The following is a 25,246-nucleotide window of genomic DNA, read 5'->3' as shown; positions in this document are numbered from 1 at the left end:
GAGAAAGTGCTATTTGTGTCTTGTTTGTGCTGGGATGCTGTTGTTGGCAGAGAGTGGTGGTATGCTGCAGGCTCTGGGGAAGCTGTGGGTATTTTCACAATATTATTGCAACTGACTTGAGCAGCGTTTCCCAAACTGGGCTCATGGGTCCCCAGAGACCTCAGAAGTACAGTGGGGGAAGATATATTTAGATATTTTACTTCACTAGAAGTAGTAATACCACAGTGTAAAAATACTCAATTGAAAGCAGAAGCCTTGCATTCAAACATGCACTTGAAGGACCAGTGTGTAGGACTTAGCGACATCTTGTGGTGTAGTTCCAGATTGCAACCAACTGAACACCCCTCACCTCACTGTCCCTTTCCAAATGTGCAGGAGAGCTTATGATGGCTGTGAAAAATGTGAAAATGCTTGGTTTGTCTGTTCTGGGCTACTGTAGAACATGGTGGACTCTGTGGAAGAGGACCCACCCCCTCTGTAGATATAAAGGGCTCATTCTCTAGGGAACAAAAACACAACAATTCTGATTCTCAAGTGATTATATGCAAATAAAACATACTTATGGATATTATATTCAGTTTCTGCCAGTAGATGCCTCTAAATCCTACATACCGATCCTTTAAGTGAAAGTCTTTAAAGAAATATGTGCTTGAAAGTACTTATAATGCAGAATTAGCCTTTTCAGATCACTATGTCATTATATACACTCAGTTGCCAGTGTATTATTTAAAATTATTATTTCAAACTAATGCAGTCTAATACAACCTCCCAGCGATAAATCCTACCTCAGTGAATATACAATGTGTCAACAAAAACTGAACATTGTAAATAAAGGTAGGTTGCATTCTTTATTTGAGTGTATATCATATTATCACAGATGTATTAACATTTGAGCATCATTCTCAGGGTCAGCTGGTCACAGAGCAGCAAGGTTTCATTTACACCTATGAACTAACTTCACTGCTGGGTCGTTCAGTCTGCAGCAAAGTGTTGTACTTCATAAAATGATCACGTGATTTGGCTGTAAAATCCTCACCTGCAAAGTAACAATACCTGTCAGATAAGCATGCAGTGGAGTAAAAACTATGATGTTTCCATCTGAAATGTAGGAGTATAAGTATAAAGTAAAATTGCAGTACTCAGGTAAGGTTCAAGTACTTTAAAAGTATATTTATGTACAATACATGAGTATGTATGTAATGTTCTTTGTTTCCAACACTGCATAAATATCCCTTTACTTAAGGTCAGTAGTGTTTAACATGGAGTTCAGGGATCAGGTGACTAGATTAGAAAAAAAAAGAAAAAATGATGTCTTTGAACAATGAAGAGCTGTGTCTTCAGTCAAGATTAAAATAGGTTTGGAATGAGAACCTGCTGCTTTGCTATTGGATCGTTTCCATCTGGAAGATTCACACAGAACTCATTAATTTGTTCTGTTTCTTTCATGAGATTTTGACTTTATTTTAACTCCACGCAGCCTACGCGGTTGGATATTGTTAGTTGCTGTTTCCATGGCATTCATTTAGTGAACGAGACTTTTTGTTACGCTGTACACTCATGTAATATGAGTTCATGACACAACAAAGAGAAGAAAAGCAGATCTGTTAAAGGGAAACTCCACTGATTTGTCCTCCAGCTATTCTTCTGTGGCTCTGGGGGAGCTTTTCAAAGTATGAAAAAGAAAAACCCTGATGACATCACTGTGATGTCATCAGGGATCATCTCGACTTGGACTTGAATCTTACACAACAGAAAGCCTACATTTCAAACTGGAGGCGAGGGGTTTGGAAGAAGGGAGCATTTAGGGGCCATTACACCTGAGCCACAGATCTCAGCATCTGTTTATTCAGCATCTGCTCAAAATATATACAGCCATACTGGAAAGGCCCAGAAGGTCATTTAAGACTCACTGATGTTCTGAAGGGATTTCCAGTCTTCTCAAAACTACTTTGCTGCAAAATTAAAATGACTCCTAACCTGTTTTCCAAGTTGCAGCTCTGTTTCCTAATACAAACAAAGATATAAGATGACAATTAAGATAAGATAAGACTTTATTAATCCCCAGCCGGGGAAATTCAGGTGTTACAGGCAGCAGGTAATAGCAGTTGGAAAAAATAGCAACAGAATAGAGAAATACAAAATACAAAATAAAAGCTGATATATGTACATTTTATACAAAGGACTATCTAAAAGAAAAAAAATATATATTGCCACAAAGAAATATAATAAAAATTGCCATAAAAGCTGCCACTCGTGCAGCACCACATTGTCCGACATTTTACATGTCTTTATTTAATTTATACAACCTCAACCTTAGGCTTGTCTATGTTGATTGAAACCCGATTCCAAAACAGCTGCGGCTATGAGGAGTGTAGTGAAAACGTGTTGCATTGTGGGAAATGTAGGATCCAGCATTTTGGGAGCTTAACCTGCAAGTTTGCTAAAAAAAAAAAAAAATTTATAAGCTGTCTCCTGTGAGTCCCCCAGCTTCATGGGGGTGCAGCATTAAACCGCTGGAGCGCCCCTGTGCAAATGGAAATGTGCTAACATGTGGGTTTACCCTCTTACATTGCATCACTGGTGATCCTGCATGTGCAGCCAGACCAGCACAGTAAAAACCAGCGGCAGGAACATCTGGGGGTTCCCTGAATCTCATCAGTCGGGGTGTGTGGCGGTTTGATGCGCGTGCAAGCTGCAGTGAATACCACTGATAAAAGCAGCTGTGTAACGCGTGAGTGTGTGATCTTCAGAGCGCGCTGCGTTGCTGGCTCCAGCCCACAGAGGAGTGGGAGCCTCCACAGGCTCGCTCTGATTGGCTCGCGCACGGCTAACTCCATTTTGGAAAACAGCTGTTTGAAGACACAACCTTTTTCTCTCGTTGTTTTCCGACGGTGCCACGAGAAAAAAAAAACAGCCAGGCTGCGAGCGCGCTCCTCTCCTCCTTCGCCGCGGGGTGTTCGTCCCTCCGCACCAGCCGGCTTCCGTCTCGGCGTGCTGCGTGTTTTTCTGTGCGGCTGCCAGGAAACTTCAGCGGGGATCCATGGTGTTGAATTTCCATTGTAACAAGTGGATAACAGGAGGCGACCCGACCAAGGTTAGTGCTGGGCTTTTCTGTTGGGCGATGTTGCCGACGCGTGGTGCGTGAACGCGGCTTTTCGTGTGTTCAGTCTAAAACGAGCTGCGGAGTCACGAAGCGGCCGTTTGGACGTGGTTTTAATGAGCCAGCGAGCAGCCGACGACCAGCGGGAGACAATACGCGTCCATCCGCAGAGCCTGAACGCACCGTCCGCGTCCCCGCCGTCAATGCTGACTTAGCCCCTGAACGTTCACGGTGTTCATGCGTCTCCTCGGATGGCATTCAAGTGGAGCCATTGTGTGTGTGTGTGTGCGCGCGCGCGCGCGTGTGCGTGTGCAGCTTAAAGGACTGGCATGCACGTCCTTCCCACACATTAGCTGCTGCATTCAGGGACGCTAATGACAGCCTGGATAGCTTTTGAAAGCTCTCATGTCCTCCTCTCATCGACTGTGCTTTTTTGCTCTGTCAATGCACCCAGCCGGCCCTCCTCCTCCTCCTCCTCCTCCTCTGTAAACACAAATCAACTCGCTCCTCCATCTCTTAACTCGATAAGATAACAAGGCAATGATGACAGCAGGTTTTCATGCAGTGATCTGGCTGCTGGGAGAGGAAGGAGGTGAAGCTGGATGGAGATGGTGCGCAGAGATTCAGCAGCAGGCTGGTGGGGGGGCAGCCTGGGACCCCACACTTTGCATGAGTGTTGCTGGGCAAGGGCCAGTGTTACTGGGCATGGGCACTGGTGAAGATAAATACTGGGCTCTCGCCCGCCTGTGGTGTTTGCTTCACTGTCGGCGGGCCGGCCGGCTGCGACCAGAACAGTGTCCTTCCTGAGCTCAGCCGGTCTAGACGTTAAAAATGTTCTGATCACATTCAACGAGCACAACTTGCATGTGTTGCAATGCAACGAGCAGCCTTATTTCAGCCCAGTGGCAGCAAACCGAGCTGGATTGTGACACGTCTTGACAGGGACAAGCTTAACTAAAACAGGGTGGAACTGTGATGTGCACTGATTTGGCATTTCATGTCTCCGGGAAGCTGTTGCACATCAGTGGCGACGCTTTAAATTCCACATTTTGGGAAGAAAAGCGGGAAACCGTGTGATTCTGTAATGTGAAGCAGTACTGACATGTCTGGCTGTGAGCAATGATTGTTTCTGCTTATTATTTTTTTTCCATTAATTGATAAATCAGAGATGATTGTGATAGTGATGACAGCAAATTACTCATTTTGTCTGATTGGCACTCCGGTACTGTCATGAAAGATGAAGCAAACCAAAAAAATCTTGCAGAAAAGCTGCAACTTGGCATTTTTCAAAATAGCTACATGTTATTTGGACTGATCATTTCAGCTTGATCAGTATGCTGGAAAAAAAACCCAAAAACAGATGCAACCCATGTTTGCATTTTTTGCCAAGAGCTCGAGCTGAAGGTGAATCTGTCTGGCTGTACTTTAAAAGAAAACATCATTCCTGGTTCTTGACATGAACGAGCGTGGGTTTTTTTTATATTGGTGGCAAATTCACATTTTAAGCCCCCTGATGAATCTGAGGTTGAATTTAGTGCGATCTAAGGGGTCTGACGGCAGATAGGGCCTTCTTTGGAACAGCTCTCTACTGCCTCGTCTCCTCTCTTTGTACCAGCTAACCAAACATGGTCTGCTATCCTTCAAAATGGCCAATGGGGGGGGGGGGGGGGCGGTGGAGAGCAGCCAGAACAGAGAGCGCAGCGGTGCAAGAAAACCCCAGCTACGAGACAGACACACGTGCCCTGCTGACCTTGGACGGAACCCTGCAGAACCGTTCCTCCTGCGTTTCAATCATATTTACTGATCAAAACAAGCCGGCAGCGAGTAAAAGACGGACCACCCGCCATCACGATTACATGCGCTCACGTTTCGGCTATAACGAAGGCTCGTCCTCAGGGGCCTTTGTGCGTTATACCTCTTTTAATCTGTGACCCTGGCCGTCCAGAAAGCAGCGAGAGTAATCAGGCCATGCTAGTGCAGGTCTGATTATCTGCAGTGCTGCATGACCAACACCGCTCTCCTCCTCCAACTCCTTTAGTAAACACAAGTGATATCTGCTCCTGGTGAGGGCTGCCAACAATAACATGATTACCCTGAGAACCCCTCTATCCCTGTGCTGAGAGCCTGCATTAAGCATACACGACGGGGGCTGGATGGTGACTGCGTGGTTGTTTCTGTCAGTTGTTTTCCTCTAAGTGGTCATCAGATTTTTTTTTTCCCCTGCCAGACGGCCATCTCTGTGCTCCACATGTAGTGCGACTGAAAGTTAAATGAGCTTCCCTCCGTGCGTTGTAATACACTTTTTAAAAAGGGGCGTCAGAGGCAGCTGGATTCAGAGCTTTTCTGCAACAAGGCCGAGACATTACATGCTTTCGATAAAAATAGAAATCTCTTCTCAGAATCGGTTCAAGTGGCCTCTGGATTTCTTTATGTCCACAGTTCGTCACCTGCCTGGAAACCTTCCCCTGACAAAGACATCCGAGCAGTCTGAGTCCACAGCGGTGCTGCAGGGGTTTTGGTACGATGTGAACGCGCTGCTCAGGCTCTATTTTTGTATGCGTCCCTCTGTGTAATCACGGGTTTAATGTGTACATATTTCGTGGACGGGGATTTGTCGGTTCAACTGCATTGACCTCCAACCACATTCTTTGCCCTGGGTGCAGAGGACTTAAGCTCTTCTGTTTTTAGCTCCCTGACTTCCCCATGAGGAGAAAATGAGTGCCATCAGCCCGGCCTGTGGTGTCTCATGTACTAGACGGAAAAATCCTTCAGATACACAAAGAAATGCCAGACCGCTACCAGAGTCTCAGGTTATGAGAATGAAACAGTTATTTACTCCGTAATTGTCGTCTCATGTTATTTCAGTCTACACAGTGATGCTCTTGTGAAAAGTGCATTTAAACGTTTTTTTTTTTTTTAATGAGCATTTTTGTCAGTCTTTTATTGGAGGCATCGTTTCATTGTCTGGCTTTAAAGCTCCTTTCACTTTAACCTTTAATGTGCGGCATTTGGTAAAGACTCTTTTGATAATGGCGCTCTAGACTTCATCATTGATCATCTCTCTGTCATCGATAATGATGATTGAGCTGTCGCCACCTGTGGTGGTTGCAGGTAGATTTAATGAAATAATGATACAGGTGCTATGAATAGCCACGGCTGTGGGGAATGGTCGTGTGTAATTATAGCTGCTCTGGCATTGTTGGATGAGATGTGCGGACGAGGCACAACCGGTAAAATTGCACTGTGCTTTGCCTCAGGTAATTGACTGGTCTAACGAGTGGGGAATCAGGCTGAAGTATTGATATTAAAACAGGGAATTAAGGCCACGTCTGTGGCTGTTTATGACTCGAGATGCGCCGGTCTACTGGTTTTACTACATACCACGCTGAAACTGTCATGCATCTGGTTTCTGGAGTCCAAATCTGCAGAGGACGGAAGTTAAGAGGTCAAATTCCTTTTTGAACGTATAAAAAAGTGATACTCCACCAGGGCAACTAATTTTCTGGAGCTCGAGAGAGCTGACTGCTTCAAAAACCAAAAATATTCCATTTTCTATCACATAAGAGAAGGAAAAGTATGAAATCCTCACATTTGAGAAGCTGGACTGTCAGAGTTTTGTTTGAAAAATGACTTAAACAAAGAATCAATTATGAAGATAGTCAAAACTTTTCTGTTGATTGATTATCTGATTATTGCACCACTTACTCCATCCATCTTTATTTTGGCGCATTATGCTGTATAGTGATAAATGCGTTAAACATCTGCTACCTAGAGAGTGAAAAGTCATAAAACCGGTGGAGCAGCGGACCAATCTGACCAATGAAAGAGCAGGAGGCGGAGGCAGCGTTTTCAGCCACCTGGCAGCAAAGATATGAGGGTTTGGGATGTGGTGAAGGTACCGACAGGCAGCGGGAAGGACAGTTATTCTCCAGGAGCAGTCTGAGAAGTTTCTTTGGAGCTTTTTGCAGGCTGTGAAACTGGGTCACCAGTGAAATATACCCTAACCTCTGTGAAGACAAGCTGACCACAGCCTCTGCAAGTCCCAAGTCAGTGTGCCCACAGGGAACGAGTGTGTCACACTCAAAAGATAGATTCACGTCAGTGTTTGGTAGATTTTATTGCAGCTGGCACAAGAAGTGGCATCCTGACCCAGCCAATTCAAACAGCTTCGTCCAAAGCCGTTTTAGACGAGGAGTTATTGTGAAGGGATGGACGGCGAGTGCTCGCAGCCCTGCACACACCAGGCAGCTCCAGAAAGTAGATGGATCTTACATATCCGGTAGTTATTACTACAATTAGAAGACCCAAATCTGTTTCCTGATGCATTTCCTCATCCTGATATTTGACTTTGTCTAGCGAGGTTGTTCTCCACTGTGGCGTCACGTCTGTTTTTCAGCTGTAAGCCGGTTGATTTGATGTAGTCACAGCCTCAGACTTCAGCCGGATTGGACCCACAACATCAGCATACATATCACAGATAAGGTTGAGGTGTTGAATAAACACTGCTTTGAATCCATGTGCGCAGAGAATTTTTAATCAAGCCGTATTATGTAAATGGCCTCTCGTCCGTGGGAATTGGAGTGGAAGCGAAATAGACGCGTCCGTTTCCAGTGAAAGGTGATTTGATGGGGATCTCTCTTCACGGCAAAATGAAAATGAGGTTTAATTATTTCAGATTCCGTGTGATGTGAATAAAGTGCTAAAATCATTGAACTTTCAAAGTGACGTGAGAGAGAAATGTTGAGGGTAAAAGGAGCAACATGACCTTCGCTGTTCGACAGGGAATCACAGGCTTGTGATCTGCTTCGTGCTTTCATTTGACCCACTTTGGGAACTCTCGGGCTCGGCTTGCTTTAAAATATTTGATTGTTTTTTTTTCTGGAAAGGTTTTCATCCAAATCCCAGAGGATAGAAATGACGAGCTCTGTTGATATGAGGCTGCTCGCAGGAACTGGAGAGCAAATCATTGACTGTCATTAAAATTCACTTGACAGTGATGTATTAAAAGTATATCCCATTTCCCATTCTGCTGCTAGAGGAAATGTGTTAATTGCCCTTAATAAGACAAATAAATTGTTATTGTTTCATGGCTTGCAGGTGATGACTGACCTGTATTAAACAGAAGGCTTTGCTCAGGTTTTTATAGAAATCTAACTAATACTAAGTACAACTTCTTAAAAACAGACCTCAAGACTAACAGCATCCCGTTGTCCTGGAGACGATAGAAGATGGTGATCTTCACCAGGAAGCCTCTGGGCAGGGATAACTATCGCTTAGCAACTAACAAACTGAATCTGAGTATTCTGTTACTGTAGTTCCTATCACATATAAACATCGTTGTTAAAATCTGAAAGGATGTAGTAAAGTCAGGATGGATGGGGGAGGCGGCCTAGTTTTTCTCCGGTATTGCTACATTGTGAACAACAAATCCTAGCTGGCTAGTTAGCTGTTAGCAGGCAGCAGAGTCCTGTCCTAATGGAGGCAATGGTGCTAACAGAGCTAATCGGTTCATAAAGGATCTGAATACGTCCTCCACCCCTGCTGACTGTATTATTATGTCCTGCTCACTACAGAAGCGGAGGGAGTTTGTCCCGCTCGCCATCATCAGTGACGGTTTCGTTATCTAGGTCTAGAGGAAAGAGCAACGGTGGCCTCTTCTCCTTTCTGTGTTTGCTCATGAGGAGGGTTACGTATGTGCCTTTTTATCCCCCTCAGCTCAGCAAATTGAATCACATGACGCCCACGTCCTCCTAGACTTGCGGGAGAAAAGTGCGATGATGCAGCTGAGTGGAATTACTTGGCGAACCTCAGAAACGCTGCGGCCATCAGCACAGGTGAGAGGAGCGACTCATGCTCTTCACTTTATTTTAAGTGCAGCATAAACAGCAGTTGTGGTTCGAGTAATCGGATCTCTTGCTTTGTAAGGGAGCGGGCTTCGCCTGTTTGAGGTTTGTGTGTGTGTGTTTTGTTAGAGAGGATGAGGAAGTTGAGGGTGTTGTGGGTGAAATCCCTCAAACAGGTGGTGCAGAGAGACGTAGCCCACAAACAAGCCATGTATTTGGTTGCAGACTGGTTAAAGGGAGGCTGCAGAATAACTGAGGAGGATGTTCTGTTTCTCAAGTTCTCAAAAAAAGTAATGAAAACGCTGGCGGGGGGTGGGGGATGTTTCCTTATTTAGGAAGCATAATAAACACGCATGCATTCTTTCCCTGCACCTCTCGTCCTTCCTCTTTTTACCGCCGTCCTCAGCCTTTCTCTGTCTTCTTCATGTCCTCATCTGCTTTCTGCTTTCCACCCTCTCCTCATCATCCTCTCTTCTTTTTTCTTCACACCTCCCTCTTACCGTCATACCAGCTCTTCTCCAGTCAACCCAAGGGTCTTGTTCAGCCTCCAGTGTGTGCGCAGAGAGCCTGGGAAAAGAGAGGGCATAAACAACACGGCAAACGAACCACCTGCTTCCTGCCGAGGTCTCGTGTTGTTAAATGTGTGGACAGAAATAGAACCGGGCAACCTTGCAGTAGAATTAGAATAGATAGAATGGACAGTGGGAGGAAAATCGCCGACCGGCACAGCAGTTATCACACAGCACAGCGAGCTCTGCCTTTATACACGTAGAAAGACATGGTGACACCTGAGGACGACTAGTAATTGATTACTTGATTAGTTGTTCGACAGAAGATTCAATTGCCACAATTTTGACAGATTGATTGAAAAGATTTTTTTTTTTTGCAAAAATGAATCTCATTTGTTTTCCTTGTGGTGGTAAACTGAATATCTTTGGGTTTGTTGGTCAAGTAATTTGTAGACGTTGCACTGGGCTTTAGAAAACGGGCATTTTCCATTTTCAAAATATAAAAGCAGCTGATAAAAAAAAAAACAATTATGAAAATGATCTTTAGTTTTAACAAGTAAGACTGAGACAGTCAGCTTTGGGGGGGGGCTTGTCATCAATAAGATATTCTATCATCACACGATGCTGTGTGATTGCACCAGCCTGTAAACATGTTTATTCCTGCTGTAGTTGTGCATTTTAATATGGCGGTCTATGGGGATTGACTCGCTTTCGGAGCCAGCCTCTAGTGGCCATTTGAGGAACTGCAGTTTTTGGGACATTTGCAGCTTAACAGTTACTTTCATAAATCTTTCAGTAATTGTTGAAAGTTATTCAGTTGTAAATGATTTAAAACATAAAAAAATTGCCAGTCTTCCCATTTTAAAAGCTGGAACAAGAGAATATTTTTCAATTTTTAGAACTGCTGATAATTAGTTTTCTGTTGATTTATCTACCAACTGTTTCAGCTTTATGAGCATGCACACGTCAGCAGATATTTGGATGTTGCGTTTCTTTGTCTTCTTTTGTTGGAAGCTGAATATGTCCAGGTTTTGGACAAGCAGGAGGACAAAACAAGACATTGGGCTCCAGGAAACTGTGATGGACATTCCTCACTATCGTCTGACATTTTATAGGCAAAAAAGAAAAATTGAGAAATACATTTCAGATTAACCAATAATGAAAATTAGTGTTCCCAAAGATGTTCAGTTCACTGAGACATCAAACAGAAAATCACCATATCTCCACATTTATGAAGCTGAAAGGAGAGAAGTTTTGCCATTTGTGCTTCATTAAATAACCTTAAGATAACTCAATTATCTAACAGATGCAGATTAATTTTAATTTTTCTCTCAATCAGCTAATTGATTAATCAGTTAATTATGTCAGCTGTATGACCAAAAATCAATTTTCTGACTTCTTAGCTCCTACGACAAGTAGATTTATTCATGCAGCACTTTTCAGAACAGAAGTTACAAATTTATTTTACACGAACGGCTGTAACAAAAGATTATTTTCATTATTGATTAACTTGCAGAGTATTTTCTAGATTCATTGATTAAGCCTTTGCTCTATAAAATACCAGAAAATAGTGAAAACACCTGTCATATGGAGCTGTCCTTACACTGACTTAAGCTAATGCTCGTCATAACTTCCTAGAGCCAACATTACATCTTCAGATTGTTTTATCCAACCAGCAGTTCAAAGTCATTAAAAACATTTAATTTAGAAATACAGCTGGAACAGGAGAACACCATATTTGGATTTTTTGCTTAAAAAATGACTCAAACCATTATTTGATTATCAGAATTGTTGCTGACAAATGTTCCATCTATGATAAACTTACTGGAATAATCAGCCAAGAACAGACATAAAATCTAAACAGCTTTCAGAACAGCATTCCTGAAATACTGTTTTTTTTATGCATCCCTTCAGCTCTCAGTACTTTTCCAGACACACAGCAGAGTCACCCACATCTAAATATTTTCAACTTGGACGCAGCACCTTTTAAAGAAATATACCCCCGTCACATCCTGGACTCACAAAATCCCCTAAAGCTGCTTCAGGCACTCATAAATTAGTCTGGCCTTTCGAGCAAACAGGAGAATAACTGTTCCTCGCTCTTGTGGTGGGAGATGGAGGATGTTAAACATGAGCGCTATCAGTGCTACATGCTCAGCCATAATAAGATATCTGAATATTCTGGAGTCCAGTTAAAGCACCTGCTCCTGACTCAGCTGTGAATCACGGGCAGTTGATGAGAGTCAGTCACACCCATCCCTATTCCCACACACACACACACACACACAAACAGAAACCGGGGGATTCCCTATAGCTCGAGGGAGGCCGTGCTGTTACAGTACACTCAGTCTCATATGTCTGGCTGTCTGGCCACTCGTCTCCTCCATCGATCCGTCACGGCTTTTTTGCAGGTTTTGGGCCACGGGGACGCTCATGCAGAGGACGTGGTGTTGTACATCTAACCCTTCTGGTAATGTAACCTTCACTTACCTCCAAACATGGATATCTGATCCTGCACGCGATGCTGTTACTTTGCTGTGGTTCTCTATAGCGTGGAGGCTCGGCAGTATTGTGGTGCACTGGTTCTCTCAAGAGCTGGTATCGATTGACCCAGCTGTTCATAACAAAAGGGGACATGGTCTGTCGTAGAAGTTTTGTCTGTCTCTCCAGTGTTGTTTATGATGTTAGCTCAATTCATTTAAGTGCGTTTCTGTGCATTTGAGTTTTGGGTTCCTTGTTCCAAGTGTCACCGAGAGCAGATCTGTCTTCAATTACACAAATTCAAACATGTTGTGTAAATATTTTCTCCTCTCAGCATTTGTCAGCATTACTTTTCAGCTGCAGTAATCATTGTGGGTTGTGTTTGGACTGGAGGCCATGAAGGACTTCCTGTGTTATGTGAATGTGGTGCCCTCATTTGGGTGGAGTTGCTTGGTGATATCAATAATTTTTTCTTGAAGGGATAGTTTGACATTTTGTGAAATGGGCTCTTTGGCATTCTCGCTTAGAGTCGGAGGAGAAGAAGACCACTCTCTCATGTCTTTCTGTTCAACTACAGCCAGGAAGTCCTGCCGTCACTGCGGTGGTGACCAGGCGGCCAGTGGTCATTCCAGGAAATCACTGCACTCGACAAAGAAGTAGTCCAGTGTAACATGAAGTAACTGAGGTCAGCCTCAGCCAGCACCACTCCGGCTGTGACTGAGCCTTCAGGGGCGGCTTACAAACCTCTGAATGGAGGCAGATTAGGACACAATTGGTAAAATGAATAAAAATGTGTCAAAACTCACATTTAAAACCGTGGTTCTTGGCAATAATAAACTGCACATTGTTGATATGGACATTGTTTCCTGGCCCTTCAGCCAGGAGGCCTGTTCACCCACAAGGCCTGTTCAGTAGTCTTACTAGTTTAAGCGCACATTTTCTCATGATATGACCAATTTAGCATTACAGAATGCATTACATTCACACATTACCCTTAGTAGCATTCATACCCAGTAATAATATATATTATATAAATCCACTACACTTGTGCAGAGTACTGTTTGTCATGAACTGGGCAGCGTTTACCTGCCCATGAGCCGTTAAACATACTCTACACTGCTGCCTGTATGGCAGGTGGAATCACACACACCTTAAAACTACAACTCGACATTTTTACTCTCCCATTTTTATACTGATTAAATGAATAAGTAAGACGATGCTCATTAGTGAGCTTTGCTACCTTTGGACAGAGCCAGGCTAGCTGTTTCCTTCTTCTTGCTCCCAGACCTAATGCTAAGCTAAGCTAACCATGTTCTGTCTATAGCTGCATATTGAACGGACAGATGTGAGAGTGTTGTCAATCTTCTTAATGAACTCTTGGCAAATCTCAATGTCGAACTCTTTCAATTAGGCATTAATTGTTACCGCAGTGCTTGCTCTGCTTGAAGGCTGCACAGAACAAGAGCCACAAATGTAAGAAATTAAAGGGTCCACAATTATTCCTGCAGGTGAATCAGGTTTGCATGGCTGATGTATGATAACTGTTTGTTCCTTTTCCATTCTCTCACTGCACATATAGGTCAGATTCCTCACAGACGTTTCTCATTTCTTGCTGACAACTGTGGATTTATTTCAGCTATCAGATTTTATAAAGGTAGCTAGCTAATCTAAGATAATGCTAATGCTCAAAATCGTCTGACAAGCCCGTCTCAAACTGTATTTTAAAACAAGAACCCTGTGAAAGGGTTTGAAATGTGTACTTGTACTTGATGTAATGCTAAAAAGGCAAAAGCTGCATGTCCCAGCCATGACATCAGCATCCTCAGCAGCTGATCCACGGGAGGATCCAGCCTTGTTTGTGTGTTTCAGTGTAGCGCTGCTTCGCCTCATAGCGTGGTATTGAGAAGGGATGTGGGAGTGATTTGTTTGAGCCTAATCACTGCTTTGTTTATCAAATGAAGAGGTTGACAACACTATTTACTCCAACTACAAAAAAATATCTGCAATAAGTGCAGAATTCAGCAACCCCTGACCCTGTGGTAGCCTCGTTTTAGCTTTGTTTCACCATAACTGAAGGATGTCCAGTAATAATACGTCAGGTCAGTCTGGTGATGGGAGAGGCGTCGACGCTCGCGACGTCAGCAGCTGATGGTCATTCAGAGGCTGAGATGTGAATCATTGTTTAACAGCAGCTCACCTGGAGAACAAAGTGAAGAAGACGACCTTCTGCACACAGACACTTGACCACTGTAAACCTTAGAATTGATTTTTCTGACCGCAGAGGCTCATGTTCCTGTAGCGCCTCCCTGCATCTCTGACCTTCTTCCCCTGCGAGTCAGTTGTAGCCTGAAGTTTCTTGAGCCGGGAGCAGAAAGTCAATCGTAGCTGCTGCTGCTAATAACTTAACTTTTTAGAAAGCCGTCAGCACTAACGCTTTTACTTCCCATCTTCATCGTCTCTTTACGTTGATTTTACTGTACATGCTGCTCCTCAACACTGCAACAATTAGTCAATTAAAGGCAACGCTTTTAATTAAAGAGTAATTGTTTAATCAATCTCTTAAAGCCGCAGGTTCCAGATTCGCAAATGTGCTTTTCTGAGTCTTAAATGAGAGTAGACTGAATATCTTTGGGTTCTGGATTATTTGTTGGAGAAGTTGTAAAGAGCTCATCTTATTTTCCCTGCCCCATACTGTGTAGTAGTTATAATACCAGTAGTATTATTGGTTGTAGAAGTACTCTACACTGCCTCCTGCATGGCAGGTGGAATTACACACACCGCAGACCCTGTAACACTCAAACAACTCCTTAAAACTACAACTCGACATTTTTACTCTCCCTTTTTTATACTGATTAAATGAACGAGTAAGAAGATCATTAGTGAGCTTTGGAGGTCCTGCCAGGTGGATTTTGCTACCTTTGAACAGAGCCAGGCTCGCTGTTTCTTTCTTCCTTCTCCTTGCTTCCAGACCTAATGCTAAGCTAAGCTAACCATGTTCTGTCTATAGCTGCATATTGAACGGACAGATGTGAGAGTGGTGTCAATCTTCTTATTGAACTCTTGGCCAATCTCATACTGTGTAGTAGTTATAGTACCAGTAGTGTTAGTGGTTGTAGTATTTGTAGTAACAGTAGTAGCAGCGGCAGGAATAGTAGCAGTGACAGTAGTAGCAGCAGTAGTAGTGGTGGTAGTATTATTGGTTGTAGTATTTGTAGCAGCAGGAGCACTAGCAGTAACATTAGTATTAGTGGTTGTAATATTTGTTGTAGTAGTAGTAGTGGTAGTAGTGGTACTTGTAGCAGTAGTAGTAGTAGTAGTAGTAGTAGTAGGCGTAGTAGTAGTAGTAGGCGTAGTAGTAGTAGTAGTAGGCATAGTAGTAGCAGCAGTAGTAGTAGTAGCGTGGTAGTGATGGTGGTAGTAGTAGCAGCAGGAGTAGGCGTACTAGTAGCAGTAGTAGTGGTACTAGTAGTAGCAGTAGTAGTAGTGGTAGTATACTAGTAGTAGCAGTAGTAGTAGTGGTAGTAGTGGTACTTGTAGCAGTAGTAGTAGTAGTAGGCATAGTAGCAGCAGCAGTAGTAGTGATGGTGGTGGTAGTAGTAGTAGTAGCAGCAGGAGTAGGCGTACTAGTAGCAGTAGTAGTGGTACTAGTAGTAGCAGTAGTAGTAGTAGTGGTAGTAGTACTAGTAGTAGCAACAGCAGCAGCAATAGTCGTAGTAGCAGCAGCAGTAGTAGTAGTTGTAGTGGTAGTAGCAGCAGTAGTTGTAGTGGTAGTAGTAGTTGTAGTAGTCGTAGTAGCAGCAGCAGCATTAGTAGTAGTTGTAGTGGTAGTAGTGGTAGTAGTAGTCGTAGTAGTCATAGTAGCAGCAGCAGCAGTAGTAGTTGTAGTGGTAGTAGCAGCAGTAGTTGTAGTGGTAGTAGTGGTAGTAGTAGTCGTAGTAGTCATAGTAGCAGCAGCAGCAGTAGTAGTAGTTGTAGTGGTAGTAGTCGTAGTAGTCGTAGTAGCAGCAGCAGTAGTAGTTGTTGTAGTGGTAGTAGTGGTAGTAGTAGTGGTAGTAGTGGTAGTAGTAGCAGCAGCAGTAGTAGTAGTTGTAGTAGTAGTCGTAGTAGCAGCAGCAGCAGCAGTAGTAGTAGTAGTGGTGGTAGTCAGTAAAGTAGTTAGTTATATTTCAGATGTCTTCAGATGACTTCATTGTATCACATTTAAGTAGTAGAAGTAGTATAAGTACTGTATCACATACCTGTTGAGTAGAGCTGAACTGATTTAATGTGCTGCTTCTTGTTGCATCAGACGGTAAAAACAAACCTGGTTCCAGCTCGTTGACTGTGACGATTTTTCTCTGTTTGATGTCGTAACTGAGCGTCTTCACACAAACATTTAACGACTGAACTGCTTCTCCTTCTTCTCTGACATTTTCCAAACTAGACGACAAGCGATTCACGAGTTAATCAATAATGAAAATAACGACCGGTTGCAGCTCAGCATCAGAGTTTGTGTGTGTGTGTCATTTTTTAACAGTGGATATCTCTTTCTGGAGCAAAGCCAGATCCAGCCCTGATCTCTCATGAGGGACGAGTGCCGGGAATTGATCTCTGAAGTGCTCGGAGTTGTGAGGAACCACAACTCCGGCCGCTCGTCTGCGCGCCCGCCGAGATAATCTGTCCGAGATAGATTGATTTTTGATTTGGCTGCAGCTCTCTGAAGCAGCGGACTCGCCCGGACCTTTTGTTTTATTCATTAGTTCACTGGAGACCTTTCTGCAGCAGCTGATGCTAATAGCCTCGGTCAGGCGTCTTATCTCCTGTTCTTCGGCTGATTCATAATGCCTTCGGGCGTAGGAGCTCGGTTCGCTCATTTAGGACGGCAATTATGCGAGAGTGGCGGTGATCATTCTCAGTATCTCCGCTCAGTGAAAAGGAGATGAAAATTGCATTGAGCACCCAGTGTTATCAGTGATAATCCTGCATGTCTGACACAGAGGATGTAGACTTTTACTTAACAGTAAGCATGAAACTTTGAAGTGCCGGCGAGAGAGAGGTGGCGCAAACCTCTTGTGAGCGGAGGGGATTTGTGTTGGCTCGTCCCCTCGGCGGGGAAGGTTTTCAGCGCCAATGCTCAAGAGCTCAAAGCTAGTTGCAATACTCACTTCACCGGGGGAAATAAGGCTTTCACACCCAGCCCAGATCCCATAAGAAGAGGAAGGATGTGGGGCAAATATGTACACCAGAGCTGAATGGACTTTGGGCTTTTATTTATTTATGAGAGAAAGGCCGGAGAGGAGCAACAATGCTAATCCCGAGGAGGAAATACAGCTCCCTTGTGTTTGAAGTGGGCTCGTTGTCAACGGAGCAGCTGCTGACATCATGTGAATAGACAGTGCCCAGACCACATTTGACGGGGGCTGAGAGGCGGCGAGCAGGAGGGCAAAGAGCTGAGGCGCACTAGTGTTGCGGCGCTCTGACTGTGCAACACTGCAGGGCGAGTGGATGTGGACGAAGCAGTCTGGGTCTGATGTAGGCGGCCGAGGCCAGATGAAGCAGCTCTGATCGCTTTGGTAAGACTGTTGTTGACTTTGTCTTTTGACAGCTGAGAGCTCGTGAGGGCTGGAACAATGAGTCGATTAATTGTTGCATTTTAAAAACATAGTCCGGTAAAGCTTCTCAAATGGGAGCTTTTAATGCTCGTCTTTGCCTTAAATCGCCGTAAACTGAACATGTTTGAGTCTTGGACTGTTGGTCAGACGAAACAAGACATTTGAAGAGCTGAATCTGATGATTGTTTTCCTCGATTGATTGAGACATGAGTCCTTTTGTCTGTTAAATGTGAGAAACACGGCTGTTCAAAGCTCAGGGTGACAAATTCAAATGTTTGTCCAACCAAACTGCTATCACCACTCAGCTTAACATCATATGAAACACCAAAACATTAAATCCTCAAATTTGCACTCGCAGATGTTTGGGATTTTTATTAATAATGTCTATTGATCAGCTTATTGTTGCAGCTCTACATTGTTCACTAGTTTTTGCCATTTTATGGACAAAATGTTAAATCTAGAAGAAAAACCCAGCAGGTTAACTGATAATGAAAATAGTTTGTTCGTTTGATCGTATCAAACTTAAAGGTGGGTCACGAAGCGTTCGGGGTTGAAGCGGCCAACGGAAAAGTTTAGTTGCCATGACAGGCAGATGAAAGTCATCCTAGTGGAGGCCTCTTGCCTTGTCAATAAATGCCGCAGAATTAGTTGACAGACTTGAAATTGGTCATGTAGACGGCGCTAATGGATGTCAGAACCAACAACGAAGCCCGTCTTTGTGTGGGTTATTGCAGATAATGTGAGTTTATTACACACAAACCAGGCTTAAAAGGCTCCAGCGGGATGGTAGCGTCTAATGGGCCCGCTGTAAGTGGCTGTGCTGACTCATTTTCCCCCAGTGATCTCAAAGCCTTTTGTTCCTAATTTCTCCATGCCAGAACCTCTCCTGTTTCATGTCACCTGGCCTCGCCCGGCGTGCTCGCCGTTCATGTTCAAACCCGCCGCGGAGGGCGCCTCTCTTGAGGACGGCGCGGGTGTCTGCCTTTGCTCTTACTCCACCTGAATTCATGGAGCTTTTTGTGTTGTACGACAACGCAGCGGCTTTCTCTCAGAATGAAGGAATCACCAGAATTTTGAATTTGGACGTTTGAGCGGCAGGAAGGGAAACGGCGTGGAGCTCGGCTGAGTTCAGCCCGTGAGCCGAGCCGCGGCGGTTTCCCTCAGAGGGTTGACTTTTTATCGTCTTGGGTGAAAATACTCACCTGTGACATTTGTCTTGTGGAAGTGTTTTCCAGCTGCAGCTGCGTTCGCACGCTGCAGCCCGCAGCACACAGGCAGCCTTTTTGTTTAACTAGGACGTGCCCTTTAGCAGAGCTGCAGATCATAATTTGCCGAACGTGGTCGTGAGATGCTTGTGATTTCAGCGAGGAAGCTGTAAATGATGCAAGACTGGCATCATAGCTGTAAGAGGTCAAAAATATTACACATACAATGTGCCTTTGAGAGGACTTCCTGGCATCTGTAAAGAAACATGTCGACAAATTTCATAATCGATTAATAATTTGAGTCTTGTATCAAGTAAAGATGACAAATATTTTTCTCCAGATTCTCTGTGAGGATTTGCTGTTTACTATCATTGTAAAATGAATTTATTTCTCTATCTTGACATGCAAACGAGGGAAGCCTCGAGGATTTTCAAACCTTGAATAAAGGTTTTAAATGGACTTTATTAAATTCTACTTTTGGACTGTTTGGAAAACGCTCCCTTGGGTTCTGGGAAGTTGTGACATTTTGCACTCCTTACTGACGTTTTGCATCTGTCTACTAGTGTCGCAGCGCTACACTGTGGATAACGTATAAATGAAAAATGAAGCAGCATTCACCAGCAGAAAGCAGCATGAACGGAAATTTGTAAACTCACAGACATAAATAAGAAATAAAGAATGTTAGTGCAGCTGCAGCGTCGCTCTGTCTTTGCTCCCAGTGGACATTTATTTAACACTAATGTATTATTCACTTAAAGGCAGAAAAATAACAGAAAATAAAAAACGTGCAGCATGTCTGCAGACAGTTTTTGTTTAATCGGCCTCGTGAACGCAGACATTAGCCAGTGTCGATTAACTCAAAGTGCCATTTATAGATTAATTGCTCTACCGTTAATAATAACTGTTCATGACAGTGATAACCTAAAGCTGTGATATTTTCTGAGATGGTTTTCATTCCGTGAAACTCTCATACTGTTGCAACCCTCCAATAGACTAAACAATGAGTAAGAAAATGAAAATCGTGGTTCAGTGCGGCCCGACATGGAGGACATTTATATTCTTCTGTGCAGCTTAATAAACAAGAGCTGCAATCAGTTTGGTCTCACAGGTCATCAGTGTCTTTTTCAGATCATCTGCTTCCAAGTCACTTTACATGTTCATTTGCATTATACAAATCGCAGCAGGCGAACAACAACAACAACAACAACAACAACCTACGCTGCAGTCAGTCAGTCAGTCAGCCGGCACGACAAAAACAAGTTCATCATCACAGTGCGCTTTATGGAATCAGGATAAAGTGATTTTTAAAACGCGGCGCCATTAAACTGCTTCTAGCGCAGCTGAGACCAGGCAGAGAAGAGTGTAAACACGTGCTGAAGAACATCATCATCCCTCCATGGAAACCTGCTAATGATCTCATGGCAGGATCTCATCCACATGCGCAGGCAAGCCGACTAATTAAACAAGCAAATGGCAATTAGACGGGGCTCCCATAAGCCACATAACAACTGGGCCAGTGGAGTAGAAAAGGCAAACATAACACAGCACAGAAACGAAGTCATGGCTGCACACAGTCAGTGCTGGCTGTTTGCTTTTATAGATCTGCTAAAGAGGTCCGTCATGTAGAAAATGCATTGATTGATTCAAGATCCTAATGGTGATTTGAAAGAGGGCGGTTTTCATATCTCATAAGCTGCAATTTAAATGCATAGTTTGATGTTTTGGGAAATTCGCTGTTTCATGGACAGTTAGATGCGGTTCGATACCACTCTGATTATCTTAGCTTAGCACAAAGACTGGAAATAGGAGGAAAGAGCTGGCCTGGCCCACCAGCACCCCTGAGACTCTCCCTTCTATGGAAGTCTGACAACAACAATTTGCCTTTTTACTGGGAGTTCATGGGCCAGATCATTTCTTGTCTTGGACCTTTTGTTGCATTTGCACAAAGCCATGCTAGCTGTTTAGCCTGCTTCCAGTCTTTGAGTTGAACTCCTCGTTTGTCTTAATTAAGAGTGTCTTAAAGTTTGCAGTAATGTAATAACTGTCACGGTAAATTTGCCGCAGCCGGAGATAATCACGTTTATTCTGTCTGTGTTGATATGCTCTCTGTAAACTACATTTTCTGGAGGGGGAAACACAACTCTGCATCATTTCTCATGCACAAAAATATAAGGAGTGGACTGTGTCTTTTGCAGAACATCTGTTTTGGTCTGTGGCGAGTGTTTTTCTACAATTTCAGACAGGAAGCTAGCATGACAATGCAAAGACAGCTGGAAGTCAGAGGTGTCTGAGTCTCCCAGATAAACCTCTGAACACGTCATGTCGTAATTTTAAGATAATGGCCTTAAAGGGGGATTGAGAGCTCCAGGATTCAGAGCTGTGGAGCAGCAGCCTGTGAAGCTAATGTTAGCTGAAGCAGCTGCAGAGCTGTCAGGGCTATTGTAATGTCTTAATGGAGCTGAAACGGTCAGTTTTTATGAAGTAAAATAGCATAGAAATGCGTTCATATCTTGTTTATTGTTTGTTTTATATTTGATCAGGTCAGAAATGAGATATTTCCCTCAGATTGTTTACTAATGAGTGGCGAGTGAGAGGCTCAGCTGTTCCAAGTGAAGGTTGTGGAAAAGGCAGGACTGTGGGTGTAATTGTGAACCTGTGAGCCACTGGCCTCCCACGGCGATGTGGCTCACGAATGACTGTACAACCTGGCCATCTAGATGCCGATCCATCAGAGGCTCACGCCACCATCTGCAGCCGGGAATACAGAGTGGCTCCTGTGTTTGGCAGAAGCACTCAGGGAAATGCCAGCAGCCCAGAACTCGCTGACATTTCCTGAGGTAGCGCTCTTACCTACGGGGGCTTCGAGATTGCCCTTTACTGCAAATTTCACATTCCCAAAAAGTGGCGCCCACGCCGGCATGGCTCGTGACCTCTCCGGGAACGACCCCGGGTGCTTCCTTTTTGGCAGGGAGCACACACACTGTACATAAGAGAAAGAAAACAATTGCGGGACCTTTTGAATGATCCTGAAGGAATGTGAGTGAAAGAGTTTGGGAACAGACTGGCCCCGGGTCAGCATGTTGTAGCTGCGTCCGCCAGCTCCTTTTCATTCCTCGCTCATTCTCTCTCTTGTTCCCCGCCGAGACTCCAGCCCCCTCCATGTTTCTTAAAGATTCATAGCTGAGCTGCTCAGCTGTTCTGTCGTGGCTGAAGCGTTGCATGCTTTATTAGAGGATATGTCTGTATGTGTAATGCTGTTAGTTATGCTGCCCATGCACAGCGCTGAGGCCTGATGTATCAGTGCTGCCTGTGTGGGGGGGGTCTACAGGGGCTGAAGCTGTTGGAGAGGAACGGCTGTGACGACATGTACAGTCTGAGACAGTTTCTGCGGGTTTCCTTCTCCTTTTCTTCGCTCGGAGGTCGACTTCCTGCTGTTACCTTCTGCCATCTTCTCGATTCTTTTCTTTTCTGGAGCAGTCTTATTTTTTGTCCTCCTCTCTCTGAGGATTTACCAGCTGTATAGTGTTTTAGAGGTTGGCAGGATCCATGACCTAGTTAAATATGGACTGAGAACAGGAAACAGAGCAGGAATGAATGGCTAATGGGAGCGCTACTTACTTTTTTGCTGGGGCTCTTTCTGGCTCCACCTCTCCTTTGAATGCTTTCAAGCTCTTTTCCTCTCGCCTTCCATATTGATCAGTGCTCCCTGCAGGCCTCCACTCCGCCGTCTTTCCTAAATCCCTGCTGTGTAAGTACCTTCAGGACCCAGAACTAGCAGAGGGCTAGTACAGGTTTTTGTTTTTCCTGATGTAATTAGGACAAGCAATTAGCACAGATGTCAGTAGTGCCATTAATCGCTGTGCAGAAATAGTAATGGAAATTATTAACACCTTCTTGTTATTAACTCTCACACAGCTGCCGCCCATTCGGGTTGTGGAAGGGCTTCTGAAGTGCCCCCTGACTGCCCACTCTCTCACTCTGCATTGGTCATCCTCAGTTGCCTCTTAAATAGCTCAGCACTGTGCTTTTTTTTTTTTTTTTTTTTGGTCTCTCGCCAGTGTTCCCGTGTGTCACGTTGATTCTGCTGAAGTAGAAATTCACAGGACACAGTGGTACGTCCTCCCACGGGTCAGAAGGGTGATTTATGTGCTTCTCGCAACACCTCCGCAGCCGTCTGACCCCCCCTCCTCCTCCTCCTCCCTCTGGCAGGTGTAATGAGAGCGCTGGTCATGGACAGATGATGGACGTGGAGACGTCGTACTCAGACTTCATCAACTGTGATCGCACAGGACGCAGGAACGCCGTGCCCGACATCACAGGGGAGGGGGAAGTAGCGGGCAGCACCAGTGAACTCACCAAAGACCTGGCGGAGATGGACCTGAAGGCTGCAGGTCAGTAAACCCACATCTGAGTACATGCGGGATGCAGTGAGTGAGGAAGCAGGGGGGAAATGTGCATACAAAACCTCACAGATGTTTCAGACTGCTCTGTTCTGTAAGGCCAGTCTGAATTTTGCTCTTAGGTTAAATTAGACAAGATCTGGGGCTTGGCACCTGCATCCACAGCTGCTCATTCTAGCATCTCTGTGGGCCCTCCTGGCCTCTGGTTTGGCGCTGTAGTGACACCTGCTGAACGGCGAAGCTCCACTGAGACACAGTCAGGATCCGCCTCGTGTGTCAGAGTTTACGATGAATCACATAAACAGACGAGGGAGTCTAAGTGGATTATTCAGCTGCTGACCACCTCCACTGCATTTACTGTCATTGCTAGTGAGCTGCTGATATTTACCCCCCACCCTACTCCCAGGCTAACTCAGGCTGAGACCTCTGTCTCCATGGTAACAGTGAGTGACATGAACTAACCAGTGGCACCAACTGACAGAAGGATGCTGCGTTATTATTAAGAAAGGAAAGAGCCTTTAGAGGCTGCAGGCTGCAGCTGTCCTGAGCGCTGCCTCGTGAAGAGCCCACAGCAGCTCCTCTCTGCTGCAGCTATGTTCTTCCACGTTTTCTGCCGGATTGAACGAAGCCGATCCGTTTGCTCGCTCAGCCGAGTTTGAAAAGAAGTTTTAACTGACCCAGAATTCTTGGCAAATTCAGCCTCGCGAAGATAATGAAGAACTACGCAGTTAAGTCTGACCGTTAGCTTGATCTGAGCCGTATTCGGAGTCTGTCTTGGTGACGCCGCCTCCTGGACCTCCTGGTGATGTTTCTCCGCCTGCAGTCGGTTGTGCTTTGTTGCCTCGGTGTTAAATGAGTGGTAACGGCAGCACAGTGGCACATAGTCCTGGCTTCCTCTCCTCTCAGCAGCGTCAAGTCGCTCAGTCTCAGCATTGTGCGTTCCATCGTTGCTCCGGCTGACTTCCTTTTCACTCAAACACAAGTTTCCCATGACATGATAACCACTTTGAGTGCTATAAATCAAACTAATCTAGTGCCGGTCTGGTGGGAAGCCTCAAATTTGGAAATAATCTCATATCATGCTTGACACTGTGTTGCTGCAGGAAGTTGTAGTTCCTTCCTCAGGATTCTCATTATTTTTTTCTTTTGGAGCCTGGGAGCAGATTTATTGCCTGCTGTTATGCCAAACCACATTTGAGCTTGATAATATACACAATATCACAGTGTTTTTGTTTTGTTTTTTTTTTCCTCCCCCAATATTGTTCCCATGTTTTCCTCCAGAAGGAGACCCGGGGGCCTCCCCAGCCCCTGAGGCAGAGGGCTCCACCGGCCAAGACGCCCAGGGAAGTGGAGGCCCGTCCTAAACTCAGCCAGAGGCCGAAGGGGGGCAGAGCCGAGGAGTGGACCGTAGAGAGGAAGCAAGTGAAAGTGGGGAGACATGGAGGAAGGAAAGAGACAGCGTATATTGGCTGTCCCAAGTGGACACGAGGACACCTTCACCGCTCACTGCCGGCCTGTTTGGAGCTTCAGCGGCCCAAATGTTCGCCTTTTCATCGGATCAGATTGTAACATGGAGAGCAGAGGAGAGGAGAACTGACGACTGAGATGCTGCTCTTCGGCTTCACCCTCTGTCGGTCATTTAAATCCCCGACGAGACGAGAAAGCACAGAAACTTTGAATTTATTGTCTGTGGAGATGGACCGAGCTGAACAGACTTCATTCATAACACTCGAAACGCTGTTCCAGCCCTACAGGAACGGTGTGATGGAGGGCGTGTTCATAACCATCCGTTTGTCATTTTCTTTCTTCGTATGCGTGTGTGTGTGTGTTTGTGATCCTCTCGTTCGATTCCATCGTCAAGTCTTTTCTTTTTTTTAGTAATAAACATAGTCGCCATTATACTGTTGTGTACGGACTTCATATTTATTGCTAAATGTTCAGTGATAACTTTGTGATAGCAATTTTCTTTGTGTAATAAAATACTTATGAATTACTGTAACATGTGTATTTAATGTTTTCACACAAGGTCACCGAGTCTCTGTTGTGTTGAACGTGGCAGTATAGGAGCTGGACAGTCGACCACGATGAATGAGTTCAGTGCTGAGAGTTTTTCCAGA

General features: G+C 44.6%; 1 protein-coding gene across 6 annotated transcripts; it reads left to right on the top strand.

The window, feature by feature from the left end:
* The first annotated feature begins 2,871 nt into the window (after nt 1–2,871).
* pkig (protein kinase (cAMP-dependent, catalytic) inhibitor gamma) lies at nt 2,872–25,118 on the top strand. 6 transcript variants are annotated; one of them, XM_041946494.1, is made up of 3 exons: nt 2,872–3,094; nt 22,939–23,120; nt 24,414–25,118. In XM_041946494.1, the coding sequence occupies exons 2-3, from the start codon at nt 22,967–22,969 to the stop codon at nt 24,491–24,493; spliced, it is 234 nt and encodes a 77-aa protein (XP_041802428.1). In that variant the 5' UTR covers nt 2,872–3,094; nt 22,939–22,966; the 3' UTR covers nt 24,494–25,118. The 6 variants fall into 6 exon arrangements, with proteins under 6 accessions (XP_041802428.1, XP_041802421.1, XP_041802426.1 ...); XM_041946487.1 differs by having other exon boundaries at nt 2,873–3,094; nt 24,411–25,118; XM_041946492.1 differs by lacking the exon at nt 2,872–3,094 and adding an exon at nt 8,859–8,934 and having other exon boundaries at nt 24,411–25,118.
* Nucleotides 25,119–25,246: the final 128 nt, after the last annotated feature.

Source organism: Chelmon rostratus, chromosome 10 (assembly GCF_017976325.1).
Source record: "Chelmon rostratus isolate fCheRos1 chromosome 10, fCheRos1.pri, whole genome shotgun sequence".
Taxonomy (NCBI): Eukaryota; Metazoa; Chordata; class Actinopteri; order Chaetodontiformes; family Chaetodontidae; genus Chelmon; species Chelmon rostratus.
Note: the sequence above shows the minus strand (reverse complement) of the source record. Positions and strands in the feature narration are given on the sequence as shown.